General features: G+C 35.0%; 1 protein-coding gene across 2 annotated transcripts in view; it reads right to left on the reverse strand.

Moving 5' to 3' along the window:
• Nucleotides 1–13,306, reverse strand: part of LOC131057392 (glutaminyl-peptide cyclotransferase) — a 178,224-nt gene that overhangs the window by 77,972 nt on the left and 86,946 nt on the right. For both annotated transcript variants that reach the window (XM_057991562.2, XM_057991561.2), the window contains 4 exons: nt 7,712–7,776; nt 3,343–3,406; nt 427–544; nt 79–176 (listed from right to left, as the gene is read on the reverse strand). In XM_057991562.2, coding sequence (XP_057847545.2) covers nt 79–176; nt 427–544; nt 3,343–3,406; nt 7,712–7,776 — 345 coding nt within the window. The remainder of the gene's footprint in view (nt 1–78; nt 177–426; nt 545–3,342; nt 3,407–7,711; nt 7,777–13,306) is intronic.

Below are 13,306 nucleotides of genomic sequence, written 5' to 3' on the forward strand. Positions count from 1 at the left end.
ATCGATTTGGGGTAAGCAAGAGAGAGATTGTGAAAATTATCTACCTTCCTGGTAATTGAAAAGAAAAAACTCACATACCTGCCAAACATTAGCCCAGACCTCGCCATTAATATATTCAAGTTCATTCAAATGAGACACTTCAATTCCTTCGTATTTCACAGTTACTCTATATTTTTCTGAACACAGTTTAAACACAACAAGAAATGGCATTTTTTAGTTATGCATTATGGACACATCATGAATTGCTGCTAATTTGTCAGAGTTTTAAATATTTAAGAACTACCAGAAGATTAAAAACCAAAGAGGTTTTCCAGGTTACCTAAAAGCGAAAAAAATATAGCATGAAAATGTCAATCTTTGGAAAATGGAAGAAAGAATTTTAAATGAACAAATTAAAGATACAAATAAAATATTGAATTGCAAAACCTCTGAATGTAACTGGATCAAAATAATACATAGTTGAACTTCCATCGCTTCCAAATAAATTTTTTCCATCATTTGCCAATCCCCAACCATCTTTCATGGGATGCTGAAATCTTTTCACCTGCCTCACCCACAAGTGCATTAATCAGAATTATGGAACATTTGAACAACAAAAGACAACAAATACTCCAGTCTAATATTCAACAGGAGAAAAAAAACATACTGAAGTGCCTATTACAGTAAAAGGCAATTGTGCTGAAAACTAGATCTTCATGTTGCTTTAGTATTTTTATTTATATGCAACAATATGATTGTAGACCTGTCAAATATGATGGACCAACATTGAAACGCAGACACTAGAATCTAGTGAACAATAGCATTTCATTTACACAGTGTGGTAAAGTGTACATAGAATCCAATTACCCAGGTTCAAAATGGGAAAAATTCAATAAAAACTCAAAAATTGAAAAAAAAATAGGATATTTGTAAAATGGGGGGAAATCTGATGTTATTTTATGTCACATATGTTGCATGGAAATAGAAATATAGCATAAAAAGAGGGGGGGTCACAAAGAACTTAATGCTTTTAAAAAAGCTGAAGTACTTTAACCCAACAGAATTTGTGCAAAAAACAAAGGGCTAACCATGGCCTACTATTTTAAGGACAACCCCATGTTCTTATCTAAACCCACATTAGGGTATGTTTTTATATAACCCTCTTTGCAGTTTAGAGTTTTGGTTCTAAAATAAGTCCATTCAAATTAAAACCTGAAAAAAGAATTTGGAATGCCCTAACCTGTACCTTAAATTAAAAAAATTAAGTCTGCCTGGTCTTTGCAATTTTCTGCCTGTGTAAAAATATGCCAAAAAATGGTAGGTATGTATAAAAAATTTCAGAACCACTTTTCAGAAAACTCAGGAAATATGGTACAGAAAATGTGGTGGATCACAATTACTTGGGATTAATCTCGAGGTTTTCAATTGTACTGCTACTATTCATTTATAACCATATCCATCTTTAAGGGAATCGATGTTAATGTAAATGATGTGCATCAGAGGTATAGTCCAATACCATTTAAAATGAATGCTTCTTACCATCAATATAGAAAATAAACATGCTCTTTTAATAATATTCACCAATATAGTGACAGTCTTTCCAAATTAATATAGTAGCCACTTTTACACGGAAACAAGAACTATTTTTCAAACCACTTGAACCACCCCAAAGCAAGGCGTTCCACTGATGCAACAACATAGACTTCAGTAAACACAGCTTCCATAGAATAGGCACACATACTATTGGGCTAAATAATGTTGACAGCCAAGTTAAAAAATTAGGAGATCAGGCTATTACGAGCAAATGCACACCTAGGAAATACTCTAATATGTCTTCAATCAATGTTGCTTGCAACAACTCAATTCTTCCAATTTTGTTTAACAATATAACAGCAATCTTTCCAAAGTGATATAGTAGCCATTCTCACAGTTGGAAAAAATTCAAATCAGTATGGACTTGACAGCCCAAAATTTTGACTCGGACTCAAGAATCAGCAAAAACTCAACAAAAGTTAGCAGAGAAAACATAATTGCACAAAACAAACAATGGAACTAATCAATTAGAGAACACAAAAGTCTATTCCAATCATTAATTTTTCGTACTTTAAAGATTACATATGGCATATGACCCTCGGACCAACAAATTATGCCTTCATACAGCACTCTGCAAGTTTTTTATAGGACTCAGCTGAGACTCAGCAAGTACCTGGCAGATACTTGGCAACCAAATCATGTCAAGTCAGCACGTTTTTCCAAATGACTTCCAATATATGCCAAGTTGTGGTGGTCCACATCAAATCTCATACATGGCCATTCTTATAGACAAAAGAACCAGTTTTTATATCACCCATTGCCCTAAAGCAAGCCTTCCATAAATCCAATAAAGATTCACAGCTAGCAAAGTCAAAACATAATTGACAATCCTATGTATCCATTGAACTAACAATGATATAACGGCAATCAATAAAATCCATAGAGCATATCACAAAATGAGATATGAAATGACCATAGTAGTCAGTAACAGAAATCAATGGATATGGCACAAGAAAATATAATCACTCAACCATCAATGTTGTCAAGGCTTGTATGGATCCATCACTATAATAACAGTTCTGGTTCTTCTATTCCACATTCAGGTTCTAATGTAATCCTGGTGCAAAACCACGGTTCCCTTTTGTGATTAAAGTCTATTAAGACATTTTCTTTTTCATGGACATTTGTAATACATGTAACATATCTGATATTTTTACTAACTGTAATAAACAAGTCTCCGAGCATGTGTAGGAGCAACTTTTGGTGTTTATACCAATTAGATAGACTGATAGAGTTTTGTACTCTAGTTAGTTCTTGGCATCTAGTCTGATTTGAAGCCTTTTTTACGGCTCCAGCCAATTTAACTCAGTATACTTTCTAAATCCCATTGATCTACCTTGATCACTTGTTAAGGTCAATAGCTTCCTTCTTTCTTTGGATATGTCGTACCCCCTTTTCAGAAATAAAATAATTGGGAGACCCACACCTATTTCTTTCTTTCCACAGATTAAGGGATAAAGTTACGAAAATAATTTAATAATAATGTTTTAACTTTCAAGTCAGTCCTAATAATATTATTTGAAAATATTGTCAAATAGGCATATACATTGCACTGTATCATCATTTTGAAGACTCTAAACCAGTTTAGTACTCCTTTCTTCCATTGGTCAATTAGGAACACAATATTTATGGCACTGGCAAATTACTAGAGTAGCATATATATAAAACTTAAGGAAAACTTAAAAGATAGCAAAATCAAGATGCCTGAATACCCAGCAAATTAAAATAATCATTCATGTTAACAATACAGGTAAAGGATGAGGTACAAACTTCGCTGAAATTGAACTGATCATATGTATATCCAACATTGGTCAGCCAAGTCAATTGCAATAACCTGAAAAACAATAAATATAAATTACAAAATGAATGTTAAGAATTTAGGGAACTGATTGTGCTCTCAAAATGATATTGCTCATACATCAATATCTATTTAAAACATTTTGAAATGATTGTTCAGAGATTATAACTTCACTATGTGCAATATATTTTCATGATAGGAATATCATCTAGAATGGAAAGTGGAAGCCTATAATCTTTGTTCATCTAGAAGCTATGTAAATTTTTGTTTCAACAACAATGGACTGTAGAAGTTTAAATTTTTTTATCATTTAGGACATTTTTCTACCCTTACTTGTAAGTTTCAAGGGAATCTTGATGCCATCAAAATTTTTTTAATCGTCTAACCCTTTATAAAGACATGCAGATAAAATTGCCAGTCAAAGGAGAAAAACACTAGGAATAGCCAGAAAAGTTCATAATCTGCCTAAGCAATATACAATGAGTAGACTGATTGTTAAATAGTTTAAGTAAAAACCACAGTTTTGTGTGAATGGAATGTGATGTTTTGAAGAACATAAAAAATGCCATTATACTCCAAAGCCCAATGTGGTCAAATGACATAAAGGTAGGACCCAGGTGTTGCAATGGCATTGGCAAGTGTTCTATACAGTTAACATTTTGTATGGTTGTAAGCTAACAAAATTCAGATATCGCTAAAACTAATGGTGAAAAAGCTGAGATCAATAGAAGAGAAGTCACATACACGCAAGAAAAGGCCCTCCTTGACCACATATTAACCACATACCAGGGATATGATAAGCTAGTCATTTAACAATCCTTGTCATTGTTAGCAGCAATCAGACACCACTGTCTGACTTGCGCTACAAGATGAGGAATGAAGGCCAAATAAAGATAGAGTGGACAACCCTACACAATAATGTGTGATTGAAACATTATACATATTCACACTATGATCATATACGTCTCTCATGAAGAACACTAAATGACAAACACGAAAAACAATCATCGCTCAATATTGCATTTCACCTTTTCATAGATACGATTCATCCCCTTTGTCTTTTGCTTGGTATTAGATATGGCCCGTGTCTCTTTTGATGAAGGCTGTGATTTTGATATTTCAAAGGGACCTTGCTTCTATTAACTTTCACTCAATATCCCTTAAAATGAGTCGGCTAGCAAGCAAGCATCTCAAGACTATTTCTAAAGTTTGTTTTCATGCCACATCCTTCTTATTTCTGTGCAATGTGAACATGAATAAGAATCGATTTCCCCATGATTTGTCATATGATCAATTAAGCTGCGATGACTTTTGGCTTGCTATGTTGGCAACAAACTTACTCTTTTTAGACAGGCAATTTGTCTTGTTCCTTGCCCACGTTCCTCATAGCATCCTCTTGCACTTAGCATATAATCAGCTACACATAAAATCCCACGATTTCAAATAAACCCCAAATCTGCAATTTCTATTAAAACAATTCCACTTGCTTTCAATCTCTGTCTCTAGCGCCAAAAGCTTAGGGGTCTCATATCAAACATAACACATCCAAGCTAGAGAATTTTTGCCCAGCAAAGCTTAAATTTTTAACTCGGAGCATTCAAACAAATTATTTAATGTTCTTCAACCTGAAGCACACAGCTCAACGAAAAATTCTTGAAATCTAAATTTGTAAACCTGCAAATTCACACAAGCTGGGACTCCATTTGAACCCCACAGCAACAACAACCAGGGTGGATCTCTCACCACCATAGCCGCTTTTCTTCAGAAGGGTTTTTGTCCTCCGGAAGGATGAAACTACAATCCTCAAAACCCCTAGGATTTCTCCATAAACAAATTATCATAATCTTCTCCATCCCTTCCAAAAGAGACCCAACTCCCTTTTATAACCTTTCCTGAAACTTCCGGAAATAAAGAATTAAAATCACTTTTTTTATTTAATTCATCCTTATTTCTCTAAAAGTGACTTTTTAAAAAATATTTAATATTTAGGAACTAAGTCACTTAATAAATAATTAATTAAAGTTGTCTTTTAATGTACTTTTCCGGACAAATAAAAATTAATTAATTATTTCCACAGGTTCACTAGGAACCTGAAAATGGGGACATTACAGATTTGAGTTAATGCCCTACAAGAGTTATTAGAATGAGCTTCATTGGAAGGTTGTCAAACACATTCTGCATCAAATACAAGGCACTCACAATTATGGGATTCATTATGCAACAAATATGGGTTTTGATTTGACTAGATACATGGACTCTACTAGGGTTGGTGTTCTTGATTATCACAGGTCCACATCTAGCTACAGGTTTTACTTTGGTTCCAGTCCCATTTACTAGCAAAGCAAGAAGCAACACACCATTGCTCTCTTCAACTGATATTGAGTAGTGGGGTCTTGTCAACACCACCACTAAGGCCACTTGGCTTCAAAATATCCTCACTAAACTTGGTATCACTTTTCAAAAGCTATCAATTACCTACTACAACAACCAAAGCATGATTCACATCTCAAAGAACCCAATCCATCATTAGTAGATTAAACACATCAAGATCCACATGCATTTTCTTAGGGAATCGATTCTAAAATAGGTCTTTGACTTACTATTGTCCAACAATAGAGCAAATTGCAAATACCTTCACCAAACCCTTCATTAAGAGCAGGTACATCCATTTTCAAGCTCTCTTGAGGTGCAAGATATTTCTTCAAGGAGGGTCACTTAGCCCTTTTTGCCCCTTCCTCTAATGGTGGGGGTGGGGAGGGAGGAGGGAGGTGAGTTTTTTTCCACTAGGTTTTCTCCTCCTATGCATTGAGGGTATCTTTGTACATGGGTACTTCATCAAGCTTGTTGTCGAGACCCATCCTTGATGTTTTTCTCTTTTCTTCCCCCTAAATTGAACTTAAGGTGGGTGCTAGTATGAATAGGCATATTTCCAAACTAATTCTCCACTTAGTTCTTTTTCACACTAGGTTAAGCTTACTTAGGGACTTTTTACACATTAGCCCTTTTTGCCCCTTCCTCTAATGGTGGGGGTGGGGAGGGAGGAGGGAGGTGAGTTTTTTTCCACTAGGTTTTCTCCTCCTATGCATTGAGGGTATCTTTGTACATGGGTACTTCATCAAGCTTGTTGTCGAGACCCATCCTTGATGTTTTTCTCTTTTCTTCCCCCTAAATTGAACTTAAGGTGGGTGCTAGTATGAATAGGCATATTTCCAAACTAATTCTCCACTTAGTTCTTTTTCACACTAGGTTAAGCTTACTTAGGGACTTTTTACACATTATCCCACATTGGTTGTGTTTTATTCTCCTAGGCAAGATATCCTATATATACTCACCTATAGCTCACATCGTAACCATTCTCATTCTTGTGAATAGAATAGAGTTTATTCGATCATTCTAGTTTTCTATTTTTTCTTTCCTTTCAATCATTTGCATTCTTGGATGGATTCACAGCCAAATCTTAAATGATTTTAGTTTGATATCACATCATTGCATGCTTAGGGATGTTTAACTAAAGTTTGTCAGGCTATGTTCTCACAAGCAAGCTAAAGAATAGCCAACTTCAAAGCTTTGTGGGTGTTCTCTTTGAGCTAAGATGGATGGCATAAATGATGGAAGATGTGTTAGACCTCCCAAGAAGTCATAGAAATTAACCAATGCAAACATCACTTAGATGCAATGAATTCCAAGTAGATGATTCATGATCATGAAAGATGAACTATTGTGAACCACTACTCATGAAAGAGGGCTCATGAAGAAAGACTTGATTTTATGAATTAGCTTATTCCTAAACAATATTGCTTACCAATGTTGCCCCTTTGTATTTCATATTTCATAAGGCCTCGAATATGTATATAATATTTTTTTAAGCATCTTTATGATGATGAGTGAACTAAAAATCTATTTAGGTATATGGAAGGAGCTTATGTGGCCAAAATTATTTCTTGTTCTTTATTATAAGAGCTCAGATATACTAAATAAGTATGGTACTTGGAAAATATGGTGAAACATTGAAGTCACTTGTGTTCCTATTTAAAAATAGGGGCAACAACCATTATTGTGGCACCATAATATGGCTCTAGTCTCCATGGAAAAGCCCTCAAGTTACGTTGTGGGTTGATAATGTGCTAATAGACTTGCATTGCATGCTAACACCCCAACAATAGGTTTATGTTAGAAATTAATTTACTTCCATGATCTTTAGTACATGGAGAGGGATTCTTGACATTTTTTTCAAATTAGTACCCATCTTTTAGAGCTTAATAAAAATGACAAAACGAACCAAAAAAATAGAGCCATTCAACAAGCCATTGCCTTTACCATTTAGATGGTGTATATACCAACCTTTCATTCAAGAGAGTTAATCCTTCTCCAAAATCGGCATATTTCATTCTATGTAATCTCTTAACCTGAAAAGCAAGAATTCTTGTTAGTATGGATTTATTATTTCTTAATTTCTATTTGAATGTCAAATGTATTTGCATTTTCTAGTCATTGATCCTTACATTTCAAATTGCAATATTTTAGCTGCAAACTAAGACATAGTATGGATGGTTAGATCTACACCAAATAAATACAGACAAAAAATATATGTACAATTTTTTTGGCATAGACAATGAGAGAACAAATATCTACAAAGGGTAAACATTGCACACAATTACTTGAAAAAGAAGCATTTTCATTACCATCAAATGATTGGTCTACACATATCAGTGGGGCTCCATTCAGAAGGAAAATCCCTTTTGTGTCAATGAAGGAGATGCATATAGGATGAAGTCATTATCACAACAGTTGGACAAAATCAACCAAAAAAGCCACACCATACAAATGTTGCCAAGAAAAGAAAGGGTCATAAATAAACTATATTTATTATAATTTCTTTTATATGCATCACGGTGCTACTTATCTTTGACTTCTCACAGATTGTGTACTCTATTTTAATATCATTAGCTAGCCAAATACTTCCTCCTTAAGAGTTTCCCACTCTATATCATATGGCGAATATTCTATACAATTGAAAAGTGCATAGTTTGCACTTTTCCCTCCATGTATTGTATACATTTTAGTGTCCGTCTCTCTTTAGACTCAATCAAGTTTTTTTTGCTTATTTTTGGGCCTAAAACCCCTTAAAGATGTGTCAAACAACCCAAATAGGACCTTTCTGCCTCCAAACTAGTATTCCCCTCTATCTATTATAAAGAAAGGAGCTACAAGCACAGTCAATGACACAATATAATAATATGAAAAAATGGAGTGATTATTACAAAGGGATCCATCTCCTTATATAGAGTTTGAGAAATGTAACCTACAATTAAAAATGTGGCACTTGTCCACAACCATAAATGATAATAATACAAACATTATTACACACCACTAAAGTCACTAAGGCGACTTTATTATAAAAGGTAAGCCTTATATTCTAACAACCCTTCTAGGACTTATTGTACTTAAAGAAAAATATACTAACATATTAACTAAAAACTAAAAACTAAGTTACCGGTCCGGGTTTGGGCACCGGTTCAGGTTCAAAGAACCCGGTACGTCGGTACGGCAAAAATTTGAAAAGGGGTTTGGGTTCGTTAGTACAAAAACATGTAAATTCTTTTTATATATATATATATATATATATATATATATATATATATATATATATATATATATATTGATATTTGTGAAGCCTATAAGCATGAATTAAAAATTTGCATGTCACATAGCATCATATAAACAACAAAACAAACATCAATCTTCAACTCCTCTTTGATCTTGGAAGCCAAATTTTGTTCACCCTTTCTTCAACCTGCTCTCATAAAACATATGTTTGCAACACAAATGAGGTGAAATGAGTGAATATAATGTTTTAGAAGTCACTTTTAGGATATAAGTTTCACTTTTTAGTAGGCGGAATTAAAAAAAAAATTAAATTTTGCATATAATTTGCTTTTTTGGGCTGCCCAGCCGCCTGGGTTTGACCTGGGTCCGCCTGGGTTCAGCTGGGTTCGACCTGGGTTCGACCCGGGACAAACCACCTCTGGGTTTTTCGAACCCTAGTTGAACCCAGTCTGAACCAGACCCGAACCAGGACCGGTACTAGGGGGGTCCAAGGGTGAACTCGGTAACTTAGACTAAAAACAATAGAACCATATATTCTTCAAAGGCTTCTCTTTGGAAACAATTCTTGTATCAAGTAGAACTCCATCAAGCTAACTCATAACCCTTGTAAAGGTGTAGTTTCTGAGCTGAATTCTCAAGATTCCAAATTCCACCTTGCCAAACTCCCAAATTATAGAAGAACCATCAATGTTGAGCTACACCAACAATGTTTCAACAAGTTGTCTCACCCTCATGAGAGGGTTTAATTCCTTAGATCCACAAAACTCCCAAACTAATTGGGCAGCCATCCATGTTGAGCTTCATCTAGAATAGATCATTCACAATGTGGACTTCCTAAAATACATATTCTACATTAACAAATTCTTCGCTATTGTCAATATCTAGTGAATATTCAATAATGGTTATATTAGCTTTTGTCAGTTTGTCTTTGAGCTTTGCCTTCAAAACATCATCAGCTTGAATTCTACAATTCCAAATTATGTGATCTCTCTTCTTGTAGTAGTAACATTCAATCTACCCTTTGCCTTTATCTTATCTTCTACAATTGTTTCTTGAGAATAATGCCATTTCAAGTTGAGGATCACCTTTTCTATCTATTGTAATTGTTCTCTTTTCTTTAACTATGAGAGTTGAGATCATATTTTCCAAAGTTTGAGAAGGCATTTGACTAAGAGTAAAATGCCATTGTTGAATTCAGAAGGTAGACTATTTAACAAGATGGCTATTGCATCCTCACCATCTACCATAGCATTGACTTTTACTAGTTGTCTAATGAGAGATCTTAGATTGCTCACGACTAGATATAGTGACTCCATCAGCTATCTTGAATCTAATAGCTAAAGCTTTGGACAAAACTTTTCACTAACCACATTTTTGCTCCAAATGGTTTATTCAAATTTCCCCAGATTTCTTTGGAAGATTTTTCCTGATCTATATGATGTAACTTATAATAAAAGAGAGTGTAATAACCACCCTGGATTATTTTTTTTCCTTTTGGCCAATGAGAAACAAAATAAACTTGCAAAATAAAGATTCCTTGATGTCATTAGGTCTAATATAAAAAATCAATGCTTATACATTGCTGTTACAAATTGAAATGATAATAAATCGATCCAAAGATGTGCCCAAATGATAGATAAACAAGTTTATGAAATACCTCAAATGTTGGATAGAAATAGGCTGGAACAGAACTGCACACACTGGAAATAGGCTTCTACATGAATGATGTGCCAGAAATTGATGTTGCAGGTCTATTGTACTGGAAATGTAGGTCACAGCAGCATGATAACCCTTCAAAAAACCCTTCCAACCAGCAAGCATACTTCCCAAAGGTTACCAAAAAGTCACATACATGCCCAGCTCCACTAAACACCCTCATATAGATAGGAAAAGAGCAGATTACAGGTCTGTTTAAGTTTCAGTCATGCACAAAAGTTGATTATGGCGTTGTAATAGTGGCAGCAAGCTCATTAAAATTCAAAACTCCACACAAACTCACTCGTTCAATGCCGAATCACCTGAAAATGCTAACATAGGCTTAGGCACCACCTGCAATGAAGGATAAACCCAATAAGCTAGGTGCTTTAGGCCATGGATCCTTATGCCAAACCCTCAGCCACACTTTGCAGATGGTACAAGTTTACAACATTCCTAGAAAATCATGCAACCAGCAAATGGCCTCAAAAACTTCTCAACTAAGCCGCCCAGTAAAGCAGATCACAATATGCACGACCTCCAGTATTCACAAACCCTGCAAACAAACTTCCAAGCAAATATAGATGGTATGGCTTGCTCCTAAGGAATGGTACAGCACGCTCAATAAACCCTTCTAGAAAAGATTCAAACACACCCAAAAATTCTGTAAATCAACACTAATACATACCCAAAAATCTTGACATCAAAACACTTCAAAAATCTCCATATTGAAACCCCAATCTGAAAACTCTGCTGAAAACCAAAGTGATTCCTAAGTAGAACCACTTCAAACCAGTTAGGGACTGTCTTCCAAATCCAAAACTAGTTATCCAACAAAGGTTTTTGTCCTTTAAGAATTCTGAGTTTGCACACATACAGATATGCTATTGAATGAGCTTTAGAGTTCTTCCTGAGTTTGGGCTCTTATTTTAGCATTCTGTTTTTGCACACATACAGAGATTCTATCAAAAAGAGCTTTGGAGTTCTTCCTGGAGCTGTTGAGGACAAAAACCCTCTACAATTTGTTTGGTTTCAATCGTGAAAGATCCACCCTAGCTGATTATTGGTTTCAATTAGAGAAAACATTGATTTGCTTGAGTTTTGGTAACATGGATTTTGGTGAAAATGAAGATTTATTAAGTCTTTCAAGTTTGCCTTCAGGATTTTGGTGTGCTATTTGTATTTTCAAGTTTTGGGTGTTTTCTTCAGTTCTGGCCTTATATTTTCAAAAGCACACAAACCCTCATTTTTGCTCATATCTCTTGGAGGGATTCATTTTGGCTTCTGGGTATTGATTCATTCTTGCTTCCTCAGTTAGACGATTCAATCTGATAGGTCATTTGCAAGTTTTGGTTGACATTTGAATTTCCTAGGCCAAATCACACATAGGGCAGGGTCGTACACTTCCAGGAAGCACATGGGTATTCTTTGAATTTAAATCTGCAATTTAGCAACGGGAAAAAAATTCCTTTTGAGGTGCTAGGGAGATGAGAAGACTTCTGGAGGGTTATTAGGAGGAATGTGGTCAAGTATAATGAATGGAAGCTTAAAGCCTTAAAGCTTGAATTCACTAATCAAGTCTGAGTGCTTTGGTTGCTGGAGCATAACTATCTGTGGTTATTTTCAGTCTTTGAAGTGCACAAACAGTCTGTGGACTACGCATTTCCAGGTCTGAAATAATATAAGGAGCTTGTATTTTGCGGTGAGGACATTTAGACCACATCGACCCATGTTTTTGGTGCGAGGATTGATTAAAATGAGCTTTAGGTCATAGCTAGTTGCTAACAGTAGTAATGCTATTGCTACAGGTCTGGCATGAATGAAAATCATCTCAATTTATGTATTATGTGAACAGTGAATAAACATTGATTTCATAGATTGTTTAATGTATTTGTTTATCATTACTTTATGCATTATGATTGCAAATGCTCATGAAAAAAGAAAATGAATGAAACCTAAAATTCACTCAAAAATATGCAGCAATTAAGCATTTTGACAAACAAATGGCATGCAACCTTATACCATCTTCATTTAATGCTAAACCAAATACAAGTTGGAATGCACAGCGCATATGATGATTTCAACTATCCAATATTCAATGCCAAGACTCTTGACTCACAATCAAAATGCCTTCACAAGTCTGATAAAAATGTGCATCTACAGCAACAACTTGCAGATCGATATGACAATGCAAATAAACAATAAGGAACCTGATGTGCAAATTGATATGCTCTATAACAATGCTGCAACCCTTGATGTTGATGAAACTTCACAATATTTGATGAAATTGTGCCCTCTATGTATGCCGCCCTTGCTGTAGTATATCAGTCCTCAGAATTAATTAATTGCAGCCTTGAGACATCTCCAATTTATTCCAAAAATGACCTCCAATATTCACAAATTTGACTGTTGGTTACAGCCAACTCAAAAGCAACCCTCAGAAGATCTTTCACCACCTCAGGTAGCTGTCACAATGAAGATACTACATTCTCCAATGCCTTGATTTGCAGAAATGTAGAAACCCTTGGGTTTGCCTTCTCCAAATGCCAAGAAATCATAAATGTCAAGTTATCAAATGCCCATAGAATGAATGGCTCAATTCCCAAGGCTGAATATATATAACTTCATGAAGAA

The sequence above is a fragment of the Cryptomeria japonica genome, chromosome 5 (assembly GCF_030272615.1).
Source record: "Cryptomeria japonica chromosome 5, Sugi_1.0, whole genome shotgun sequence".
Classification (NCBI taxonomy): domain Eukaryota; kingdom Viridiplantae; phylum Streptophyta; class Pinopsida; order Cupressales; family Cupressaceae; genus Cryptomeria; species Cryptomeria japonica.